At 57.4% G+C, this 25343-nt stretch overlaps 1 protein-coding gene and 1 long non-coding RNA gene across 11 annotated transcripts in view; one reads left to right on the forward strand and one right to left on the reverse strand.

The window, feature by feature from the left end:
• ANKRD11 (ankyrin repeat domain containing 11) overlaps positions 1–25343 on the reverse strand; it is a 164415-nt gene that overhangs the window by 16537 nt on the left and 122535 nt on the right. For 5 of the 10 annotated variants that reach the window (XM_059906099.1, XM_059906100.1, XM_059906098.1 and 2 more), the window contains 4 exons: positions 14801–14942; positions 8708–8846; positions 967–1137; positions 650–853 (listed from right to left, as the gene is read on the reverse strand). In XM_059906099.1, the coding sequence (XP_059762082.1) occupies positions 650–853; positions 967–1137; positions 8708–8846; positions 14801–14887 (601 nt within the window). In that variant the 5' untranslated portion in view covers positions 14888–14942. Of the gene's footprint in view, positions 1–649; positions 854–966; positions 1138–1564; positions 1662–8707; positions 8847–14800; positions 14946–25343 lie in introns of those variants that run through there. The other 5 variants (XM_059906093.1, XM_059906095.1, XM_059906097.1 and 2 more) reach the window with 2 other exon arrangements.
• Positions 8–19145, forward strand: LOC132354287 (uncharacterized). The gene is made up of 4 exons (XR_009499222.1): positions 8–1465; positions 1583–4587; positions 4709–8234; positions 13761–19145. It is a non-coding gene; the product is annotated as an uncharacterized LOC132354287 (long non-coding RNA).

Consider the following 25343-nt stretch of genomic DNA (forward strand, 5'->3'; position numbering starts at 1 on the left):
AACCCTCGGGAAGGTCACCCCCGCCTCTGGGCGGCACTCAGGAAGCGCTAAGGACAGGACAGAGGCCTGGTGGGCACCCAGCCTAGAAGTGCCAAGTGGTCTTTACTTGGGCGCCTCTGGGTTGCTCGTGACCTCTAGTGGTTAACCCTACAGACTAAGAAGCTGCGAGGGTGACGTGGCCCACCGAGCTGACAAGGGTACAGGATCAATGAACACAGGGTCACAAGGGGCAGCCTCAGCCCGAGTCACCTGTCAACACACAGGGAGGATGTGCCCCGTCTGCAGCCAGGGAAGCAGGCAGAGCGCGGCCACGGCCGCGGGTCTGGAAGGGCCTCCGTGAGCACGCGCTGAGGCCTCGCGGGGAGCGGCTGCACACGTCGGCACGCACACGGAGCTGCCCCCTGGACAGATCCCAGGGCTTTGGAAAAATGCAACTTAGGAAAATTGCTTTTTTTTTTTTTTAAAAAAAAGAGGTGCTAAACTAGGTTTGGGTCCAACACCCAGGGCCGTGGGAAAACCTAGGATTCCACATGGGAAGGCCTCCTGGTCTCACATACGCTCTTCTCTCAGTGCACAGCTCTGGACACACAGAGCAGATCATCCCATGTAAGAGGGGGTCTGCCCCGCGGCCCTCCCTCCGAGCTCTCACCTGCGAAGTCCTTGACGTTGACGTCCGCCCCCTCGCTGATGAGCTCCTTGATACGCCGGGCGTCCCCCCGGATGGCCGCCCGGTGTAGGCGGGTCTCTCCACGCTCATTTCTCTTGTTCACTTTATCTTTGGTTTTTGAGGCAGAATTGGGCGTCCCCTTCTGACACACTGTCGACTGGGAGGGGTGCTTTGGTGTCGTGTCCACTGCAGGCCGAGGAGAGGATGGGCGGAGGTTACCGGGAGGGGCCTGCGGGGCTGGGCCACCGTCCCGGAGGAGGGCCTCCCGGGCCCCAGGACCACCCGCCCCCAGGGCTCACCTGGGCTGTTCGCAGACTCCTCGGCCGTCATCTGCATGAGGAGAGCCACCTGCTGGCGCTCCGAGAGCGGGTAGCCGGCGCGGATCCCGGACAGCCCCATGCCGAACAGCAGCCCGGCCTTGCGGGTGACAGGCTCCTTCTTAATCCTCTTCCGCTCAGGACCCTGCTTCTCTGTGAGGCGTGGAGGAGAGAGGGGAGACTTCATGCCACGGAGCCCTCTGACTGCGGAGCCTCAGCTGGCAGCACGGGGGCCCCCACCTCACAGCCTGCGGGAGAGGGGAGGGGCAGCCGGCAGCGCGCACGCCGCCCGTCATCACCTCTTCCGGCAGCAGCTGTGCTGGGGACACGATTCCGACACCTCGTCACCCGCCGCTGAAGCCAAGCCTGGCCCCCACCGACCGTCCACTGCTCCAGGCGCCTCCCCAGACCGTGCCCTGCGCGCCAGGCGGCTCACGCAGGACGGGCCTCGGTCTAGCAACTCCTAGCGTCTGTGATCCAGGTCCTCCGCCCCACCCCGCCTCCAAAGAGTTCAGATGGAAAATGCAAACACAGCTTAGAGACCCGCGGAGAGGTCAAGGCTGACTGGGCGGTACTGTACCTTTCTTCTTGCTTCTAGGAGCCTCCATCTCATGCCATGGCGCTTCGAGGAGCGAACCAGCCTTGCAGTACCACGGCGTGGACTGAGCTGGAGGCATCTAAAGGCATCAACACAGAGCACTAACGAGATACGGGGCCAGCCCGGCGCCCCCTCACGACAAGCATACTGTGCTCCTCTGGCCCCTCACCTAACACCCTGCCGGCCTCAGGCAGAAACACTGCGCCGTTTCTTTCACAGGGGCGGGGAGGACGAAGAGAGAAGACACCCCCGACTCCACGGATCAGGAGTCAGAAGCTCACTTTGCTCCACACTCACCCTCCTACTCACAGGAACCGGGGCTCCGTCGAGTCCCAGACCCTCCCCTGCGGCCCTGTCGTTCTGGGGAGCCCGGGGACGGGGGGCCTAGGTCACAGGTGCGGACCTCGGGGAGGGAAGCTGGGTCGCCACGGGGCCCGGGTCTCTGAGGGGCTCTCCCTGCTCTCCGTGTCCCAGGGCTGGGGCGACCTCTCCACTCCCAGAAGTACAACCCTGGGCTGCTCTCCACCTCAGGCCCCACAAGCGTGTCACGCTTTCCATTTTCTTACAAAGAGTTTTCTGTAAAACTGTTATTTCCTTAAAAAGTACCTTAAACTGCCTTTTTAAAAACTAAAGTTGTGATCTGCTGACAATGCTGATCTGTGCATCTTAGGTGATAACCCCCAAGCACCACAGGCCACCCCACCAGCAACAACTGGTTTTTAACCAATGCACAAGGCATACGCCCAAGCAAGGAGGAAATTCAGAAAGGACGCTCCTCAGGGGTGACCAAGGACCCCGCTCGCCTTCTCCCCCGCCCCGAATTCCCCCACAACCCGGCAAAAGCAGTGAGCAAAGGGCGGCACATGGCCCCCGGGGCCCGGCCCTTCAAGGAGGCCTCTGCACAGGGCACAGCTGGCACCCAGCAGCTTCAAGGAGCCCCGAGAAACGAAGCCACGCTGGGGCAGCGGCCGGACCCGGGCAGGGGCCTGGCTCAGAAGCACTCCCACGGAGTGCCACACGGACGGGTCTGGGCATCGGGGCAGGGGGAGGCCGTGTGGCCCTGCCTGTGCCCTGTGACCTGGGCCCTGCTCTGCCCAACCTCCCGGGAAGCACAGCCTGGCCTCAGACAATTGGGGCGTCTGGCCTCTCAGGGGCTCCCCGCTCCCCCCTGCCCAGGGGCGGTGGAGACACGAAGCCCCCAGAGAAGAGGACGGAAGCAGAACCTCAGCGAAGCGCGTCACCCCGCGGCCCCCCGCCGGGCTGTGGGTGGCATCTGCGGAGGACACTGGGTCACCTCAGGGGTGGAAGCAAGCAGACCAGCCCCCCTCTCCGCGGCGCACGGGTCTTCAGGACAGATGCACCCGTGATTTAAGACGCCAGAGGAACCCGGCAGAAAGGCCACAGCCACCTCTGTCTTCAAGTGACCGTGCAGGCAGTGGACGCCCAGGGCCAGGGAGGTGCCTCGAGGGCCTTGCCTGCGCTGCTGTCGAGTGGCAGCGAAGAATCAACTTCTGCCCAGAGACTCTGATGCCAGCTGCAGAGCTGGGCCCTGTGGCACCGGCCTGTGGTCTCAGGAAGGGGCTGGGAGAGCTGTAAGGCTGAGGCAACCCCAGCACGAGTCCACACCTGCCCAAGGGCCCTGCTCACCCCACACGTGGAGGAGAACAGACTAACCCTCTGGTCTCCCCAGGCTTAACACAGGAAAAAACCCCAAATGTAATCCCATCTCCTGAGACGCCAATTTCTCGGTGGTGGAGTGTACTTTTCCACAGGTGCCACGGCTGCCGGGATCTGGAGAGCCCACGTCTGGCCGGGCTGGGAGTCTCGGGTGGAGCGGGCGCCCACGGAACCCCGGCCACAGAGGAGCGGAGGCCGGGGCGCTGGTGCTGCAGAAGGGTCCTCCTGCCCAGCCACTGCGTCCTGTCGGCAAGGGCCAACCCGGGGGTCAACCCAGGTGAGACCTGCAGAGCCTCCTTCCTGCCCTGCCCTGGGGTGGGCGACGGCCCCACCTGCCAGTGCAGGGACGGGGACGCGGCAGAGGAGGTGCCCGGGCCACGGCCCAGCTCCCTCAGCGCTCTGCGAAGGTTTTGCTTCTCACATCCAACCGGAAGAGAACAGAAGTTACACGAAGCCCAGGCGGCGTGCGTCAAGTTGTAGACTGGAAAACTGGCAGGTCCGTGTGAGTGGTGAGCGAGGCCAAAGGGTGCTGTGGAGGCACAGGGGCTGGAGCTCACCCTGCCCCCTCGTTCCCCGGGGACGCCAGCGGTGCCGTCTTCCCAGGGTAATGGGGGGAAGGCAGTCTCATGAGCCTGGACAGTCCCCTCACCGTGAGGAAAGCAACGCACAGCCGTGTGACTCGGCCTGTATGTCCACGGCGCCTTGATTCTCACGCTCGGTCACCTCGCTGGTCCTCTGTGAAATCGGGGCCATGTTTATCCTCTCTTTCTGGGACACGGTCACCCAGCTAGCAGATGCAAGGGTCCCCAGCCCCCCAGGCCATCCCTGGGTTTCCCCCTAAATGCTGTTCCTGTTGCCCCCGGAACACACCTCTGCTCTCCTCCCACAGTCCCCGTGGCCTCTTCTGGGGCTGGGCCTGCAGAGGGCGCAGCCCTGAGGGCCTCTGTTTCAGGACCCAGCATCCAGAGTCCACTCCTCCTGGGGAGTTTCACTCCCCAGCAAAACTGACAGCGTCCAGTGGAGAACTTCCCCGAGTCACGGCGAATCCTGGCAGCAAAGACACAGAGTGAGCTTCTGGGAGGTCTCCTCTGGCTTCCGGGGACGTGGTCTGCAGACACCCTCCGGCCGCCTTCCGCGGCCCCTCGGGCAGTCCCGTGGTCCCACACGACGCTCCGCGTGGAGCCCGCACCCTGCGCAGACACCGGCGGCCCCGTGTGCTCCTGCTGGACCCTGGCTGGCAGCTCTCCTGCTTCCTCTGTGCCTCAGTCAAGGCGGCGTCTTTAGTTTCAGCAGCGTCCAGCTCACTCATCCTGCTCATGGCGGACCCGGTAAGCGCTAGAACCGTCCCCTGAATGCTTCGTTTCAGCAATCATTTCTGCTGCCTTGTGCTCTGTTTTACATTGTGAAAACTCTGCCTGATCTTCTGGACGCTGTTCTGTGTCTGCTCAGGTGTCTTCCTCCTGCCGTGGCCATCTCTAGGTCCAATCCTCGTCTCCGCTCTGGGCCCTAGGAAGGCGCACAGAGGCCCAGGGAGGGCCAGCCCCATGGGGGCAGGACGGCGTCTTCCAGCCGGAGGTGTCGGCGGGCACGGCTGCCCTCAGCCCGTCCACTGCCACCAGAAGCCCCGCGGCTGACAGCCAGGGCATACCACGTGGCCGAAAGTGGGAAATCTATGACTCTCCTCAGATGTCACCATCGTCAGGGCTCCGCCCTGTGGGGGGGAGGGGGCGGAGGAGGTCCTCTGTCTCCTATGAAGTTGCAGGGCTCGGCCCACGGCAGGCTGACGGGAGGTGGGTGGTCGGCACCGGGACCTGTTGTCCCGAGAGCGTCCTGTCCCTCGGCCTCAGAGCACACCTTCCACACCACACAGGGCCTGACCTGCACGATCAGTCACAAACACATGCTTCTGACCAAGAAACTGGCCCAGGCACAGTCCACATGTGACAGACACCACGTCAGGTGACGGGCTGCACGGGGTCCTCCCGCATTACACTCCGACCCTCCAAGCGCCACTGGACCCACACAGGCACCATCATTCAGGCTGTGGTGACAATCGGCTTTCCTTCCGGTTTCCTGCTCTATGTCTCCTCCTTTTCCTTTTTAAAAAAATTTCCGGCGTTGATCATTTAAAGAAAGAGCGGTCTGTGTGGCCTTCAGCAAGTCGCCGGCCTGAGAGGGACAGGCTGGACCCACCCCCCCCCCCCGTCTCACTCCCCCCGCAGTGGCTGCTCCAGCTCCAGGTAAGGGCGACCACAGAGCCGCCCCACAGGTGACCATGATCAGGAGGCCAGAATCTACGGAGGTGAGGTTGGCATAAAGGGCCTGGACAACAGGGGTTCCCAACCACTGACCCCAACTTTCACTACAGCAGTAAATCAGAACCAGTAAATCGTAATCCAGACCGCCAGCAACGCACCAACAGCGTCATCCATCCCGCCGCTCCCAGCCTGCCTGGGGGCCTCCGACCACCCCTCCAGCTCCCCACACCCAAACCCGGGAGTTCATCGGGTGGAGCGGCCACCCTGACCCAGACCAGAGAGAAGTGGGCCCAGCTACGCCCTCTCGACTTGGCCTGGGGTGGAGGTGGCCAGCGTCCTACACCAGTCCTGCCCGCTCTGGGGTCCCGAGAGCTCCAGGGTCACGGTGTGGGTGGCATGTGCCCTCCCAACCAGCGACTCACAGCGTGTCACGCCTGGCAGGCGGCCAAGCCCCTGCATGGTCAGCCACGTGGCCTCCGGCACTTGGCAGGTGGCGTGCCCAGAGCCCAGCGCCAGTGAGTCCCTGCACACAGGGCAGCCTTGAGCAGGAGTCCCGACAGGCCCTGCCCACCAGGGGAGCTGCGTGCCCACCGCCTCCGTCCCCAGATCCCAGCCCTGACGGGTGAGCTGCTCACACACCCTCCCTGCAGAGCCAGCCCGAAGGAGAAGCAAAGAAACGCTGGGAGCTGACAACAGGCCCCTCTCTGAAGGGCCCTGGGGGCTCCAGGTGGGAGGCGGGAGCACTGCTGCCAGGCTGACAAGAAGCCCGCAAGGCTCCATCCACACAGGCCTCAGCAGCAGGTGTGTGTACATGTATGCTGCGGGGAAATCAAACACGTAAGAAGCAGACAGCAAAGTATAATTTGAAGCAGGTCCCGGTCCCACCAAGACTGGCACCGGGCAGGAGGGCCCCCTTCTCCCTGCCTGCAGGCGCCTGCCCGCTGGCGGCCCGAGCTCCAGGGAGGACGCCCCAGCCCTGACTAAGCGCTGCAGGCCTCCTGGGGACCAGCAAACAGGAGGATGCTCCCAGGGAGCCTGGGGGTCTCCGGGGGATGCTCATCAGCCTCCCCGTCTCAGGGAGCACAGCCGGAGAAACTCGCTATTGGCCACTTGGAACCGTCGCCTGAGCGCCAGGCTGCATCTTCCCAGCAGGGGGCACTGGAGGAACACGGCAGGAGCCAGCAGGCAGGGAGGGGACGTGGGAACACGGGGACCTTCAGCCTCCCCAGCTCGGCGCTAACCAGAGTTGGCACTTCTGTACAAGAGGCTCCCCATCTGCCCTGGGGGCGGGCGGGCAGGCAGGCGGCACCTGGTGCAAGCGCGGATTCTCGGGGGAAGAGCTTCACTCCGCCCGGCCAGGCAGCCGCTCACCAGGAAGGGCAGGGAGGGGTCAGTGACCAGGGCTGTAGGCGAGGTGCCCAGTCCTGGCCCGAAAGATGAGACGCTCCCAGTTACTGGAGACCAGTTCTGCCACATGACCAAAGCAGATGTACAAGAAAGCTGCACGGTCGGCCCCTGAACCCCGGGGGGGCGGGGGGGATAGGCAGGACACAGTCCCCCAGTCGAAGGCCCCTCCTCCTCCCACACTGTGTACTGAAAAAACCGCACATAAGCGGACCCATGCAGCTCACACCCGTGCTGTTCAAGGGTCAATGGTACAGTAAAACTGGCCCCCAAAGAGATAAACAATAAACAGTGAAAGGACAAATGCTGTACTTTACATGTATTTAGACTTTGTCCCTGCCTGGAAAATCCCACTTGCAAAACGTTCTTCAGTTTCCCACCTGCCTGGAGCCTCGTGCTGAGGTGCCAACCGTCCCCCAGGCCTGCTGGAGGCCGCCTTCACGGCCAGCACACCGCAGAGACCCCAGAGGACGCCCCGCCCGCCTGTGCTCAGGCAGCAGTCCTCCCGGGAGCGGGCAGGAACATCTCGGAGGAGGACACGGACCTGCAGACCCCCAACATCCTGGAAGCCGGCAACCAAACAGCGATGCCACGCCCTCCTGTACCAGAACTGGCTCGGGCACCCAAGCCTGAGTTTGGCCTGTCTCTTCTGCACCCAGAGCCTGAGGCACAGGGTCCCTGGGAGGACTCCCACCTCCTCTGCCCTCCTCCCCGGCCCACCCCCTCCCCTTGCGAAGGACCCCGCCGAGGTTGAGCTGCCTGTCCCGGACCCCAGCCACACCCAGCCGGCACCACCAACCCCCCCAACCTGCTTCACCAGCCTGCAGCTACCCCAGGTCTCTGCTCAGTGGCTGCGGGCCCGGGGGGCACCCGCCTGGGGGGCGCCCCCTGCAGGAGGCGTTGTGAGTGAAGACGTTCATTCCAGGCTGTTCCCCTGCCATTTCTCCCCGTTCTCTCACATTTATCTCATTTCTGTACCTGCCATTTTCCTGAGACTGGACACAAACCCTCACGTGCAGCAAAGCCCCCCTGCCCTCCTCCCGGTCCTGGCAGGACCTCTGCTCCTTCCCCCGTGGCTGCATACCGGGGGACCCAGGCCCCCCTCGCGGCTCTGCAGATCCACCCCGCACCTGCCCCTGGCTCAGGGGGTCTGCAGTCAGATGACCAACAGGCGGGGAAGGCCCAGGACACCAGGACCAAGAGGAGGAGTGTGAGCCGGCTGGCAAAGGGGCCAGGTTCTTGCCTGGACCCAGCACGTGTCCCTGCAAGCAGCTCAGACGGAACCAACCTGAAAGTGCGCGCACCACACGGAGGTAACCGGCACGCCTGCAGCGCGCGCACGCGCAGGGAGACTGCATGGTTCCTGCCCATTTTCACAGCTCCCTTTGGCCTCTATTTCAAACAACTGGGTTTAATTTACGTGCTGCTGTAGCCCTGAGGGGAAACATGTTTATCCTCCCATGTAAAGCTCTCCAGAGGCTCTCCTTGAGGGAGAGGAGCCCGTGGTCACACGCACGGGAGGCCCCGGGCAGGCTGGGGCTGGGGGAACGTGGCTTCTTGGCGCACTGGCGGGAATTCTCTGCCTGGGAACCTGCCCTGTCAGCTTTGAAGCACCCCTCCCGGGCCTGTGCGGCGGGACGAGGGCGCCAGGGGCGGCAGGGGTACCTGTGTCCGAGTCCTGGGAATTCTCTGCCTGGGGATCTGCCCTGTCAGCTCCGAGTCCCCCCTCCCGGGCCTGTGCGGCGGGACGGGGGCGGCGGGGGCGGGACGGGGGCGCCGGGGGTACCTGTGTCCGAGTCCTTCTGCTCTCCATGGGCGCCCACAGTGAAGGGCAGCTTCCGCTTGGTCGCTCGCTCTCTCACCTCCTTCCCGCCATCACTGCGGTCCAGCTTCGGGGTCTTGGTTAGAGAAACTTTATCTTTATCCTGGGAAAGAGAGTGACGCTTTCAGACGTTGGCCCTAAGTTAGATTCTCAAAGTCCTCAGGTCTACCAGGACTTCACGTGCCAGGAAAGCAAGTCTCTTATTTGGGCGATGGACACCCCTCCTGCCCACCAGGCTCAGAGGCACCCACGGCCCTGCCACCTCGCTGCCTCCTTCCTCGTGTTCCCAGAGACGGACTCAGTAACGGGGAAGGCGCACCTTCAGAGGGGCCTGCTGACAGACGGAGCCCGCCCTCCACTGGAAACTCTCCCCGTGACCGTGGACGAAGGGGCCCGGCCTCCCACCCAACGGGAGTATGTCTGCCCTGAGACGCCGGCTCCCCTCCAGCGTGCCGTCCTTCGCCTGCCCTGTGCCTGAGCCACCTCTGGCCACCACAGGCCTGTGACACTGCGGGGCCGTCTTTGGGACGGATACTGCAGCCGCAGCAGCCCCGGAGCAGAGCCAGTGCAGGCGGCCCAGCCCAGAGCAGGAGCTGGCTGGAGGGCGGCCGGGTGTGGCCATCGCTCCCGGCCCTGCTGACCTGTAAGGACCCAGGAGCCCGAATTCCAGCCTCAACCTGGGAGGTCCAGCCGGGCGTCTGCCTCGCCTGTCACCGTCTGCAGAACCGGGGGAAGCGCCACCTTGGGGGGGTGGGGGGCTCGGGATGTGACACGCCCCGCCCGGAAAGGGCAGCACGCAGAGCCCTGAGGGCGGGGGCCGCTCAGCGGAGCCTCAGGCTACCCAGCACCCCGGCTCGTCTGCCCGCAGCGCACCGCACGGGCCAGCCAATTTGCGTTGCTGACATGGAGGACGGCACCGCTACCGCCAGGCGGCTCCTTCTCCAGCGGCAGGCTTTCCTTCTGGAATCCACCCCGGGGAGGCGGAGGCAAACACACGGCCCTCACAGCAGCCCTCATGGCACTGGGGCGTCGGGTGCTCCTGGGAGGGGACGCTCAGCCCTGAGCGGCGCGAGTCCTGTCTCCCAGGGCCCTGAGAGTCCTCCGCTTGACTGCCACGCCGTGCCCTCCACTCTCAGCAGGCAATGAGACACCCTTGGGTGACCAGGGGGACTCCGCCACAACACACTGCCAGCTCCGAGGGCACCTGGAGCGCGAAGAGGGACCAGCAGGCAGAGCCCGAGCCTCGGCGGAGCCGGTGCCAGGGGCGCCAGGACACAGGCCCGCTTGTCACCACCTGCACGTACCTCCCCCCACCGCCGCCCCTGCCCGGAGAACAGCACCCACCAGTGAAAGCCCCAAACTGTAATAAGCAACTTGCCACCAAGAAAACTCCTGGCCCAGTTGGTTAATCTGATCGACAGACACAAAAAAAGATAACACAAATCACAATAACAACGTATTCAGAAATGCAAGAAATTAAAAAATCAATGTAATTCACCACGCTAAGAAAATAAAGGACGGGAACTTCCCTGGTGGTCCAGTGGCTAAGACTCCACACTCCCGATGCAGGGGGCCCAGGTTCGATCCTTGGTCAGGGAACTAGATCCCACATGCCGCAACTAAGAGTTCGCACGCCGCAACTAAAGATCCCGCATGCTGCAACTAAGAGATGGTGCGGCCAAATAAGTAAATATTTTAAAAATGCTTTAAAAAAAAAAAAAAAGGATGGAAAATTATGATCATCTCCACAGCTGCAGAAAAGGCCTGAGGTCCTGAGACCAACTCCCAGCACACTGTGGGGAGGGACGTCCCCCACCTGACACAAGTTTGGTGCAGAAGATGGGGTGCCGCCCCCGAGAGGGGGTTCAAGTCAGGAATGCTTATACTCACCACATCTACTGAAAAACTAAACCTTTTTTTTAATGAGCAAAAGATCTGAACACGCACTTGTCAGAAGAAAATATCCATACAGCCAGTTAACGTTTGGAAAGGTGTTCGGCGTTGGGAAAACGCAAATTAAAACCAGGAGGCAACACCAGTACTCCCACAAGAATGGCTGACTGGACCGGCAGAGCAGTGGGCCTCGGACGCTGCTTGGGGCCACTCAGAGTTTCTAACAAAGTCCGGGGAGTAAGTGACGTGCCACACAAACTCACAGTTTTGTTCATAACAGTAAAAGAAAGAAAGAGCAACCGCCTATCAAAAGGCAAATGGGTGCATCCACTCCAATGCAGCCGTAGACGGAACATTCCACAGCTGTGGGAAGATGCCGGCGGGCTGCGCCCCACCGTGACAACACGCCTCAGGGGGGCGGTCTCCTCCACGGTCAGACTGGGCCAGCCCCGCCCCCCTCTTCTTCCTGAGGGATAACAAGGAGTATTCATCTTACGATGCTGTGATTTTACACAGGAAAAAATCCAGAGGAATTTACAATTAAACTCTTCAGATTAGTAAGTGAATGAGAAGCTCAATCACACAGAAAGTGATTGGTTTCTATATACTATAAACCATTGGGAAATCATGCTGAAATATGACATATTAATATCGAAAGACATTACATACATAGGAATAAATCAAACAAAAGGTGTTCAAGTCCTCTACATAGACAATTACAAACATTACTGAGAGAACAGAAATTAGACTGATAAAAATGGAGGCCCACTTATGGGACACTGTTCAATACTGTTAGCACAGCAAATCTCCCCAAACTCATCTTTACATTCAAAGCAATCCAATCAAAATCCAGCAGGCTTTTCGTGGAGATCAACCCTTTTTCCAAAATGTACATGGAAACGCAAAGGGTCAAAAGTAGCAAGGACAATTCTGAAGAACAATGAAGTTGGGCAAATTAAACTGCCAGGTATCAAGATTGTACAATTATAGAGTCACAACAGGTGGTCCTGGGCCCAAGGGCCAAAGGTTCAGAGCAAAGAGCAGAAGCTGAGCCCCACCTGACTAGTGACAAGGGCTCCGCTACAAGCCAGCAGGAAAGGACAGTCTTCCCAGTGACAATGTCCACGTGGACATCCACAGGGAAGAAAATAAACCTTGACCCTCCCTTACAGCACAAAACAAAAAATGAGTCCAGATGGATCACAGACGGAGAACGTGTACAGGACGGTACAGGAGACCAGGAGGCGACAGAAAAAAGCAAATTAAACTGACATCACCAAGTGTTAGCACGGATGGGTCCACCTGACCTAGGCTTTGGGGGTGCAGAACTGTGCAGTCACTTTGACGAACTATTAAACCCTATCTGCTGCCTCCACAGAAAAACCCCAGTGTATGTATGTTCACATCACACCTGGACTGGAAAGAATCCAGATACGTATCAGCACAGGAAGCGGCACAAGCTGCTTGAACGTCCATCCGATGGACGCCCCACAGCCACAGAGGAAGAGCCTCCTTCCAACAGCAAGGGCCTGTCCATCGAAAGGAAGCAGAGATCCCCGCCATGAGTCCACATCCCCTGTGGGTGGGGGCAGGGTGTTACCGCGGGGGCTGCTTGCGGGGGAGGGGGGGGTGTCCCGAGAGCCTGGTCTGGATCATCGTTATCCCAGGTTCTAGAAATGAAATGTGCACTTCTACTTCACTGAAAGTGCTCACCGAAAGCTTTTAACCCTCAGCCAGAGCAGAGCGGGGCAGACCTCGCTGAGCCCCCCTCATTAGTACCCAGGCACCGTCACAGGGACCAACCGTACACACTCCACAGTGTGTTTATTTCCTCAAAGCTAAAAGGATATCTAGACGTCAAGTTCAACCTCTATCAGGTTCAACCTCTATCAGTTCAACCTCTGTGTCAGACCCTGGCACACCCTGAAAACTGCCAGGGCGGGGAAACAGGTGCAGCCTGCGGCCCAGCAACCAGTGTCCCCACGGATGCTCAGTCAACTCCCACACACCACGTACAGAGAGAGGAGGGCTCGCTCTTAACCCGCACCCCACACACCTGCCCTGGAACCACCTCGACTATGATGAACTGAGGCTTATCTGTAAACGACCAACAACGACAGAATCCAGTAGAAATGAGGACTCTATATCAGCCACCAAAAACAGCACAAACAGGTTGATCCGACTGTCCCACCTTCGTTTGCTGAAAAGATGATCCTTTCCCAATGGAGCAGCCTCAGCATCTTGTAGAAAAGCAGCTGAGCACACACTTGGGTGCCTGTGAGGACCCTGCTCCCCAGGACGGGTGTGCACCTGTCCCCACCACCCCGCAGCTTCACAGCCAAGGCTGAGGGCCTCCGACTCCCTCCTGCCTTTTCAAGATGGCTGTGGTTATGCCAGGTCCTCTGCATTTCCATACACACTTTGGAAGCAGCTTATCAGTTTCTCCCCAGAAGCCCTCAGAGGCTTGGACCGCATCACAACAGCTCTACGAGACGGGCTTGGGGAGCGCTGGTATCTGAACACTATGGAGCCGCCCTTGGCCCGCGAGCCCTGCTCCTCTCCAGCGGCTTGGACCTGCCTGAATTTCCCACAGCAAAGTTCTGCAGGTTTCAGGGCGCACATCTTTCATCAAATCAATCCCTAAAGAGTCTGTATTTTTGATGCCACTCTACCATAGATGTGTTTTTAAACTTCCACGCCCGACCGCTGGCTGACAGCGCTCAGCAAAAGCACTCTGCACGCTGCTCCGGCCACAGCCTGGCCCCCTCAGGCGCGCGCCCCGTGGCTTCCGTGCGCACCTCCTGGGCCTCCTCCACGGACGGCCCTGTCATCTGGCTGAACGCAGCTGCCCTCCCCCCTCCAGTCAGGGAGCTCCTCTCTCTCAAGGCCTGGCCTGTCCCTCCCCTGCAAAACCTGCGTGGACACCCGTGGTGTCACACAGCCATGCCCGGGGAGCGCCCAGGGCGGACGGCACTGCCCTGTGGAGGGGAGGGAGTCGCGGCGGGTGGCGCGTGCTTCAGCCCGGCGTCCCGCAGAGAGCGGGGCAGGGCGCGGGGCTGGCTCCTCGGCCAGGCACAGCTTGTTCCTCGGGCCTTTTTCTCTCTTTCCCTCTCTGCCCTTGCAGACAGACAGGGAGCAATCCCCAGCGTCACCGGCACCGCAGGAGTCCACCCGGGACGGCAATACCCTGACGCCTTCACTGCCACCAGAAGGCCTGTCTGGAGCCCCGAGAGGAGCTGGGACTCCCAGGGGCTTTGGATCCACGGCCCCCAGCCCCTGCCACCCTTCCTGTGAACTCAGCATCTGATGTGGCCTCCTACTCGCTCCTCGGTGGATCCCTCTGGGATTCCGGGAACCAGCGCTCCCAGAGTTTCCCAGCGTTGGGAGGAGCAGGGAGCCCGAGGCCTCTTCCCAGACCTGCCCGTAAAACCGCGGGACAAAGCGGCAACAAGCCACATCCAGCTTCCACACTGAGGGCACCTCTGAGCGTCCTCCTGGATCAAGGGGGGCCAGGGCACGGGCCACAGCACCCCACGCAGAGCACGGGCAAGGCCACCTCTGCAGGTGGGCCCTCCCTCAGGAAGCCTGTGAGTCTGTAACTCCCGCAGACCAGCCTGGGGCTCCCTCTAAGAACAGTCTGGAGGGAGCACTGGGGGTCACAGATTGTGGAGCACCCAGCACACACCCCCGAGCCCAGGGCACCAGCACATTAACAGGACACAAGGATGCAGATTTACAACCCATTTTCCTATTCACATTGGCAACAAGCAAACAAGGAGTACAATTACCCAGCAGTGTTTCAAGTCAGGACCACTCGCATGGCTACCGTCAGATGCGGTCTGCCAGCAACCGTATGGCAGGAACCCATGGTCCTGAGGGACAGACCGTGGGGCCGAACTGGGGTTCGCTCAGACAGCGATTTCTGTCCATGGACCTAGTGGTTAAAGCTCCACTTTGGCCCCCAAATAACAAACACATCCTTAAAAAAGCCAGACGTGTCCTCCACAGCCACCCAGACCACAGCAGTTCCTCCACTGCCGCCCGAAGAGGGTCTCCCGGCACAGATGTCGCCCACTGCAGAGGGACGAGTGACAGAGACAACCCCAGCCCTCCCCCGGGCCCAGACGAGGCCCACGCGGCGTGGTGGGGGAGGAGCGAGCTCACCTTTTTCCCGGGCTGCTTCTCCACCATGTCGCTGCTCAGGGAACGCTCTTCCTGCTGTGGGGTTCTAGAACACCCACCCTTGGGCATCGTTTCCTCCTCACCAAGCCTTCATTCACGCCGCCATCGCTTCATCGTCAACCGTCTGCTTCAAAACAGAGGACACGGGGTTAAGGTCCGGTGACCCCACATGAAACCCAGGTGCCTCCAGTCGGTGATGCACGATGCACGGATGCAGCAGCCTTCTGAAGGGGCTGCTCCTGATGCACCGGCCCGGCAGGCAGCCCCGGCAGCGGCACGTGCACCCCCCACGACGGAGAACAGCAGAACCCCAGGGAGCACACGGGGCCCTGCTCCGGGGGTCAGGCGCCACACATGTTCGGCGGCAGCGCCCTCTGCCCATGGGCAGGGTCACACCTCAAGGTCCAGGGGATCACGCCCACCACCCTCTCGGCCCCCTGCCCTCACCCCCAACATAAGGTCAGGATGAGGGCTACTCTGCCACTCAGAAAGCACCCAGCACCCCGAACTCCCCAACTCCCGCAAGTAGAATGTCCAGAAGGCAGGCAAGTGACACCGCTGGGGAATGCCCGGAGGATGCCAGGTGCCCACTCCTGCACATGGGCCTGAGGCCTTGACCCCTGCATTTCCCAAGACACAGGCTGTGTTTATCGTGTTTTCTGTATTTTATGATGTTTTGGCATCTTCAGTTTGCTTTCTGGGGACAGACTGCCCTCCCACCACGGCCAGCCCTTTCTTGGCAGAGCCCCCACAAAACCACCCACCACCCCACCTACCTCTCACACACAAGCCGATGACTCCCCCGAACATAAAGCATCCCAGCTACCAGGTAACCAGAGACCACCCCACAGCCCACGGAACTGTCCACTCCGCCCGCCGCCTTCCCCACGGAGACCCCGGCGGAGACTCTGGCCGACTCGCCTCTCAATCCTGCCTGCTGCTCCCGACAAGCCCGGTGCTTCCCTGGCGGCCCTGCCGGCACAGCCAGGCTCTCTGCACCTGTGCGTGGCGTCGTCTCTGCCTGTGGCCACGCTGACCCGCCCCGCCCCTGCCCGGCGTGGACAGCTCTCCCCACCCCGTCCTCCTGTGCTTGCGCCACGCCTCACATCCGGGGTGCTGGCTGCGCTTAGCAGAGGAAACAGGGAAAAGCACATCCACTCCGTCTTCCTGAAAGCCTTCCTCTCAGACATCCTCCTCATAGTCAGACTCAGAAAAGAGTTCATACAAACCAGATCACACCTCTGGTGCCTTGCTGTGTTGGACGAGGTTTTCTGCAAGTAACTCACCCGGAATTAAACAGCCTCTACTCTGTATGGTTTTGGAAACACACTGTTCAGAAGCGTTCTGGAGTGGCAGCTCCGACCCGCCCTTCACCAGCCTCCGGAGAACCTGTCTCCTTTTCCACGTGAACGGATAAAAGGTTCCCAGAGTGTCCCCTTGGTTCTTCACTGGCCAACACACATCTAACTGTAGTCAGTGGAGGGACCACGCCACTTCCTGACACCTCCTCCGCAGTACACCACGCAGGTGGGCCGGGTCTGCCTCCACACGTTCCCCATGGCTGTGGCTGGAAATGATTTCCTATCAGTGCTTGAAACTGTGAACTCCAAGCTCTCTTCCAGTTTTCCACTACAAAACTGGGCTGTCTCAGCCTGAGGAATGGCATGTCAGAGCCTGACTCAGGACAGCTGCTGAATCTCAGGGCTATCTGGGAACTCATCAGCAATGCTTCCATAGAAATTTAAAGATTATCCGGAAGTTAAATTTTTTAAAAAACTCCTGACTGCCTGCTCCCAAGATGGAAACTCCAGACAAGGAGCCATGGGACGCTCGACCCTCCTGCTCCCAGATGCAAAGGCCCTGAGTCTGTGGCGCCCAGGCAGTGGACGCCGAGCAGACCCACGAGTGCAGGACCCCGACCTCGCCGCGTCCAGACCAGGAGGGCACGTGGAGGGCCGGTCCAGGCCTCGAAAGCTGATGTCACCAAGTGCCCCGCGTCGGCTCTGGCCTTTCCTGGGAAGCCCTGCATGAGCTGCCCAGAGGCTGGGGGCAAGAGGGGGGCCTGCTCCTCCAGGGCCTCGGCGCCCATGGCGGCCCCCCCAGGCGCACCCCCAGCTTCTGGAAACACCTGCAGACCCTGCGGCTCCTCTAGCGCCTCCTGCTCCGCTGCTGTCGTCGGCGTGAAATTTCAACCCTACAACCGCGTGCACGTCTCCGACCCGGGCTCTGGCATGTCCCTGCCACCAGGAGACACTCGCCACTGCCGTCATTTTGGGCATGATCCACCAGCTGATGGAGGAGGCCCGCGCCTCACCAGGACGTCCGTGTTGGCAGCTGGCCCCGAGTGCCAGGTCTCCACTCACTCCTGAGGAGGGACAGGGCTCGACGGGCCCAGGTCCGCCCCAGCTGTGTCCCGGTCCCACAGGCACACGTCTGTCCTCTCCCCTAGTTGCCCAGCGGGACCCTCCCTGAGGCTGCCCAGCCCCTCGGGCTCCACACCACCCTGCACCCCTCCGCTGGGCAGCCTCTCCTTCCCGCCTGCCTGTCCTGGGCCCGGGGAGACGTCCATTCAGAGGGGCTGGCAGGACAGACATCCTTGTCAAGAGGCCTCGTGTCACAACGAGGCGTGTTCCTCCCCAAAGGCGCTCTGAGTGCCGCGGGCAGACCCAGCCCCTCGGGCACCGCAATAAGCGACTGCCCCGACCATGGCATCCTCCTCCTTCCCGACACAACACGACCCTGCGAGTCCCTCTCCGTGGGCAAGAGGCGCTACGCTTGGGGAAGAGGCTCCCTCCAAACTAACCCTGAGGAAGATGGGTGGCCGCACCCCTGCCACACCCGCCGTGCAGCAAACTCCTGCCTGTGCGAGTGACAAGCTAAAAAGCAAGACACGAGGGGGAATCTGAAGGCAACTTTACTGGCCTCATGGGGATCAAAGCTGGAACCTGAGTGGAAAAGGCCACGGCACCGTGGGCCCCAAATCCACGGACAGGGAGAGCCCGGCCCAGCAGCTCCAGGAGGGAACGCAATGGGGCGGGATGAGGGCCCACCGCCTGCCGACCTGTGCCAGCCATCCCCACCCCCACCCCCACCCCCCACCCCAGCGGCCTTGTCCCCACAAGCTGCAACCACAGGGGCAGAGAAGGCACCCGGGAGGGAGGCTGAGAGCGCCGCCCGCAGCAGGAACCACCACCCCAGCCCCTCACAGCGGGGCCCGGAGGGACACACACACACGAGAGCAGGGCGAGCAGGGGCTACAAAAGAGACAGAGTCAGCAGCAACCCTGGCTTCAGGAGAGTCTAGAAAAATTCAGAGACAGAAGAAAAGACTCACAAATTTTAAAACGAGAGAAAACGCTAAGTCCTAGAGAAGCGATCCAGAAAGCCCACTATCATAGCAAGGCAGAGACACTGCCCGAGGAGGAACAAGAGACAACAGCCCAGGACAGGACCGCAGCCAAAGGGCAGGAGGCCACTGAGCCCCGCCTCTCCCGCACGGGGGCCTCAGTGCAGGGGACGCGGACACAGCACAGCAAGGGTCCCAAAAAACGATTTCCAGACTCAAACACCAAATGTAGCCACACTGGCAACCAGGGTAACAGCAAAAGAAAGGCACTTCCAAGCCTGCAGAAAAGCCCCCCTGCCCCTCCCCCTCCTGCAAGCCTGGGGGTGGGGGGTTGGTCAAGGGCAGCCGCAGGCACAGCCCAGCCTCTCCCGCCGGATCAGAGCTGAGCTCCAAGAACGGTCTGAATTTAAATCCTTGGGGGACAAAGAAAATCAAGACTAATATTTTGTAACCCAGAAAAACTGCGTGGAATTAGAATTTCTGTGTCCATAAGTAAGGTCTCCCTGGACAGAGACCACACCCAGAGCACTATCCTGGGCTCCACAAGGGACTGTGGCCTATCGGTGTCACCCGAGGGCCCCAGGACGCCCCAAGCCCTCTCTGGCCAGCGTGGCCCAGCACCCGCTGTCACATGGCTGCGGTGAGCCAGCCAGCGTCCCTATTGCTGCCTCGATAAAGCAGCAAACATCGTCCACTCTGTCCCTCTGCAAACCCTACTCCCTGTCCTCCTGACACTCTGAGCAGTCGGACGGTGGGGCTGGCGGGACCGCACTGGGCTCTGGAAGAGCCGCTGCGGCGGGGCTGTGGCCACACCGGCTGCGTTTTCATGGGGCACAACTGCTGCTTGAAAGACTCTCCCAGACAAGCTATGATTATTAAGGACTGGTAGGTGTTTTCTCAAAAATGAACAAACTGAGGCCATCGCCTCAAGGAAAACTAACAGTAGTTATGGCCAGCAATAAAATTTGAGCTTTCACATGAATTCTGGGAAACTTGTATCCCTTCCATTAGCTTCCTAGCACCCAGCCTGAAGACAGGTCAAATGAGGTTGGTGGTGATCACGGACCATCCACACTGGGGAGACCCACACACCTCAGGGGACCAATGCTTCACAAGGGAGCCCCCAGGGTCTTCAGATCCCCCGAGTCCAGTCAGAGGAGAACCCACCCTCACGTGGAGGCTCCCAGGCGACTCCCTGTTCCCTATACGTGTCTGTGAGAGGCTGGATCGTTTTCACACACTTTAAGCAAAACCGCAGAATGCAACAGATGGAGTAGAGGTGCCAGGTACTAGAAAGAGCTGCAGCTATATGAAACAATGCCACTCTTCTCACTAAACTTCTGTTTTCTTTTATAAAATAGTTACTTTTCAGTAAAAGTTCAGTAAAGTTTACTGTGGGGTCCTCACTGTGAACCCCCAGGTGTGTAAGGGACTCAGGGCCCAGCAGCTGAGCACCAGTACAGAGGCTCCCGGGCAAAGGGAACCCAGCTGGAAGTTACCTGCTGTCAGGAAACAATGAGTGCAAACCAGGAGCAGGGGCTGGGAAACCATAAAATGACTCCTGTACAGAAGCCCAAATTGGAGTAAGAAAAAAAAGGAAAAGGTCTTTAAAAAAGAAAGAACTGGGCTTCCCTGGTGGCGCAGTGGTTGGGAGTCTGCCTGCCAGTGCAGGGGACGCGGGTTTGAGCCCTGGTCTGGGAGGATCCCGCATGCCGCGGAGCGGCTGGGCCCGTGAGCCACAATTACTGAGCCTGCGCGTCTGGAGCCTGTGCTCCGCAACAAGAGAGGCCGCGTTAGTGAGAGGCCTGCGCACCGCGATGAAGAGTGGCCCCCGCTTGCCACAACTAGAGAAAGCCCTCGCATAGAAACGAAGACCCAACACAGACATAAATAAACAAAAAAAAAAAAAAAAAAAAAGAAAGAACTTGTTAACTTCCCTGGTGGTGCAGTGGTTAAGAATCCGCCTGCCAATGCAGGGGACACGGGTTTGAGCCCTGGTCCGGGAAGATCCCACATGCCGCAGAGCAACTAAGTCCGTGCGCCACAACTACTGAGCCTGCACTCTAGAGGCCACAAGCCACAACTACTGAGCCCACGTGCCACAACTACTGAGCCTCTGCTCTAAAGCCCATGTGCCACAAACTACTGAAGCCCGCGCGCCTAGAGCCTGTGATCCGCAACAAGAAGCCACCGCAATGAGAAGCCACCGCAATGAGAAGCCCGCGCACTGCAACGAAGAGTAGGCCCCGCTCGCCACAACTAGAGAAAGCCCGCGCGCAGCAACAAAGACCCAACGCAGCCAAAAATAAATAAATAAATAAATAAATAAATAAATAAATCTTCCTTCCAAAAAAAACCAGAAAGAACTCATGCTAATAAACTTAAAATGAAAAGGAAAGGACCTCAAATTGCATAAATAAATACTAATTTAAAAATTTAAAGTCAAAGTTAAAAAGCTGAAGAACGTACTGACACAGCCTGATGCTGACAAGGGCCAACCGACAGGCCAAGCGCATGTGCACGGTGACCCGTGTTCCGACCAAGGAGCCCCCCACCTGCGCCCCCCGGCAGAGTCCACGCAGAGAAATGAAGGCGATTCCCACTCACCCCCACAAAGAACCCAAGTCCAGACACTGCAGGCCAGAGGAGAACAGGCTGCTGGACAACAGGGTAGAGAACACCTTCACAATCTCAAGGTAAAGAAAGAGCCCGCACAACCGGAAACACTAACCATAATGGCAAAGTCTGAAAATTCTGACACTTCATTTTTAAATTTTATTTATTTATTTATCTTTGGCCGCGTTGGGTCTTCGTTACTACGCGCGAGTTTTCTCTAGCTGCGGCGAGCGGGGGCTACTCTTTGTTGCGGTACATGGGCTTCTCATGGCGGTGGCTTCTCTTGTTGCAGAGCATGGGCTCTAGGCGTGCGGGCTTCAGTAGTTGTGGCACGTGGGCTCAGTAGTTGTGGCTCACAGGCTCTAGAGCACAGGTTCAGTAGTTGTAGCTCACGGGCTTCATTGCTCCGTGGCATGTGGGATCTTCCCGGACCAGGGCTCGAACCCGTGTTCCCTGCATTGGCAGGCGCCATCAGGGAAGCCCAGATTCTACCACTTTAAAAACAACAAGTTTTGTTCATTAAAGGTCACCTTCCCACAAAAGAGAAGAGAGTATTTCCTACACACATAACTGACAAAAATCTCTTATCCAGCATCTATAAAGAGCTCCCACAAATCAGTAAGGAAAAGAGAAAACGTCCACTACAAAAGATGGAAGTGAGACTCAGGCCTTTCACAGAAGAGGAAATCCAGATGAAAAAATGATCAGCTTCTTTAACCAACAGGAAAATGCAAACAAAAACCAAAATAAGCTACAAAACATCAGCGAAGATGCAGAGCAGAGGAAACGACGCACCCTGATGGGAGCGCGAGCAGAGCCACAGGACCCACCGCGCACGTGCGCCCAACAGCCCACAGCTCCTGGGGCGACACCCAGAGGCCACTCCAGCGCAGGATGCAGGCCTGTACCGCATGCCCCAGCGGCCCCTGTGGGAGCCTGCAACAACCCAACCATCTCACAAGTCAAGGCAAAAAAAAAAGTTACATTGTATGTTTCCCTAAGTTTCTGAAAACAGTGCTGAGGGATGCAGGCTCAGCGGACAAGACTATTAAAAACATCAAGCGGTGACTATTGTAAACGTCTGGAGGAGGGTGGGATGGGCAGTCATGTCTGGGAGTGTGACCTGGAGTTTTCTACACCAAGGTCACATGGGTGTTTTTTTGTGAGAATGAAATTGTACATTTTTATTTTGCAGACTTTTGGATATTATGTTACATTTCACAATAGTAAAGTTTAAAACACAAGGTATGTACCAGCTACACCTGGCAGGCGCTTAGAAAGTGGAGGGCTAGTTACCAGACCCTGTCCCAGGACGGTCTCCCTTCACGGGGCCCCACGCCCTGTGCAGAAGTGCAGCTCCCTGGACACAATGGGGCAGCAGCTCAAGGCTCCAGCCTGCGGCGAGACCCCCCTCCCTTGCACAGAGCACACAAGCCACTGTAACTGCGGCCAGAATGGAAATGAAAACCTGATCAATTAACGGTGAACACACAGCTCTAGAAGCTGGGGGTGAAGGCGGCTAAAAACAGAGGAGGAAAAAGATGTCTTAGAGAGAAGGGACCAAGCTGCAGAATAAATGCGGGGAGAAGACAGGGAAAGGCCGGCACCCCGAGAGCCCCACAACCTGGTGACCAAGAGCACAGCAAGGGACGAGTCCACACACCTCCACGGCCGCTCCACGGAGACAAAAGCACAAGCCAGAGAAAGAGCAGACTGAGAACCCAGAGGAGGACAGCCCTGGGGAGGGACAGGATGGGAAAAGTGGCCCTGGGCGGGCACTACACCCACCCACCAGGCGGCTGCGGGACAAAAGGGGGGAAGATCCAGCACCGGGACCAGAGGGGGCCCCACAGGGTCACCACATGGAGAAGGCGACTAGAGAGGCCGGTGCGGCTATGCTTGTGTCAGAAACATGCAAACCTGGCTCTGTGTTTGAAAACCGATCAAGGCAATCCACCACATTAACAGGCCAAAGAAGAAGACTCACACAATCCTAACAACTGGTGCAGAAAAAGTATTTAACAGATATCAAGGCTCACGATGGAGACTCTCGGCGCCAACAGGGTCCAGAGAACCCCTCAGAGCGAGCAGGAGGTGGACAGCATCGCCGGCCAGCATCACCCCTAACGGTGGGACACGGGACACGGCTGCCCTCCCACCACTGCTTCTGGACATCTTGCTGGAAGCACCAGCCAGTGAATGAGGAAGCAAGGAAATAAAAGGCAAACAGACTGGAAGGGAAGAAATAAAACTTTCTATGTGATAATGATGTGACTGTCTAACTAAAAAATTGCAAGGAATCTACCAAACTCCTAGAAACAGTGAGCTCAACAAGGTTGCAGAATACCAGATCGACACACGAAAATCCACCACATGTCTACGAATCAGCAAGAACATGTGGAAACAGAAATAAAACACAATACCATTTACAAGTGCGTCAAATAAAAATGAAATACTCAGGTATAAATCTAAAAAAAAAAGTATGAAAACCTGTACAAATTGTAGAAAAATAAAAAGAAGAAGAAAATCTTTAAGACCTCGGGCTAGGCAAACAGTTCTTAGACACGACACCAGAAGTACCATCCATTCACAAAGGGAAAAACTGGTCAACTGTATCTCAGCAAAATTAAAACCTTCTGCTCAGTGAAAGACCTAGTTCACAGGATGAAAAGGCAAACTGCAAATCACAAGTCAAAGGACTCGTATGAATAAAAAATAAACAACAATCAAAACAACTGTAAACAACAAACATCCAATTACAAAGTGGACAAAAGACGTGAAGAGACATTTCATCAAAGGAGAAACATGAGAGTGAGAGCAACTCTGGGAACGTGCCCTGCAGACACAGCTCACCTACTGGGGGTTTCCAAAACCACACTCAGTCCCACAATTGTTTTAGCATGTTCAATAGCCACTTGTTAGAAAGTGAAATAACACAGAACAGAAAATATCAGGAGGCATCACACACACCATCTCATGAAGAGTTATTTTGTGAACACGTTTCCAGGGTGTCTGTTAAGGGCAAAGACAGAAATAGACTGTTTTTCTAAATGATGAGAAGCTGTCAGGACACTTCAGAAACACTGACCTAAGTAGTTAAGGACACAAATCTGTTACTTTTCTATACACTAATAATGAACTATCAGAAAGAGAAAGCAAAAAAAAAAAAAAAAAAAAAAAAAAAAAAAAATCCCATTTTGAAGTGCATCAAAGAGAATAAAATACTGGGTTGGCCAAGAAGTTCATTCAGGTTTTTCCATAACATCCTACAGAAAAACCCGAACGAACTTTTTGGCCAACCCAATACCTAGTCATAAACTTAACTATGGAGGTGAAAGATCTATACTCTGAAAACTATAGAACACTGATGAAGGAAATTTGAAGATGATGCAAAGAAACGGAAAGATATCCCATGCTCTTGGGTTGGAAGAATTAATACTGTTAAAATGGCCATATTACCCAAAGCAATCTACAGATTTAATGCAATCCCCGTCAAAATATGTCTGACATTTTCCACAGAACTAAAACAAATAATCCAATCCTAAAATTTACATGGAACCACAAATTTTGCCTAATTGCCAAAGCAATCTTGAGGGAAAAAAGAACAAAGTTGGAGGTATCATGCTCCCTGACTTCAGACCATACTATAAAGCTCCAGTAATCAAAACAGTATGGTACTGACACAAAAACAGACACTTAGGGACTTCCCTGGTGGCGCAGTGGTTAAGAATCTGCCGGCCAATGCAGGGGACACGAGTTTGAGCCCTGGTCTGGGAAGATCCCACATACCGCAGAGCAACTAAGCCCGCGAGCCCCAACTACTGAGCCCACGTGCCACAACTACTGAAGCCTGCGCACCTAGAGCCAGTGCTCCACAACAAGAGAAGCCACCGCAATGAGAAGCCCATGCACAACAATGAAGAGTAGCCCCCGCTCACCGCAACTAGAGAAAGCCTGTGTGCAGCAACAAAGACCTAACACAGACAAAAATAAATTAATTGATTTAAAAAAAATAGATACTTAGATCAATGGAACAGGACAGAGACCCGTGCACCTATGGTCAATTAATCTACCACAAAGGGGACAAGAATATAAATGGAGAAAAGACAGCCTCTTCAATAAATGGCGCTAGAAAAACTGGACAGCTACATATAAAAGATGAAAGATTAGAACATTTCCCCACACCATATACAAAAATAAACTAAATATGGATTAAAAGATCTAAGCGTAAGACCACAAACCATAAAACTCCTGGAAGAAAACATAGACAGAACTTTCTTTGACATAAATCATAGCAATATTTTTATTGGATCTGTCTCTAAAGGCAAAAGAAATAAAAGCAAAAATAAACAAAGGGGATCTAATTAAACTTAAAAGCTTTTGCATAACAAAAGAAACCATAAAAAAGACAACCTACTGAGTGGGAGAAAACACTTGCAAATGATACAACGGAAAAGAGGTTAATATCCAAAATATATAAACATGAACTCCCTCGCGGTCCAGTGGTTAGGACTCTGCGCTTTCACTGCTGAGAGCGCGGGTTCAATCCCTGGTCAGGAAACTA

Source organism: Balaenoptera ricei, chromosome 19 (assembly GCF_028023285.1).
Source record: "Balaenoptera ricei isolate mBalRic1 chromosome 19, mBalRic1.hap2, whole genome shotgun sequence".
Lineage (NCBI taxonomy): Eukaryota > Metazoa > Chordata > Mammalia > Artiodactyla > Balaenopteridae > Balaenoptera > Balaenoptera ricei.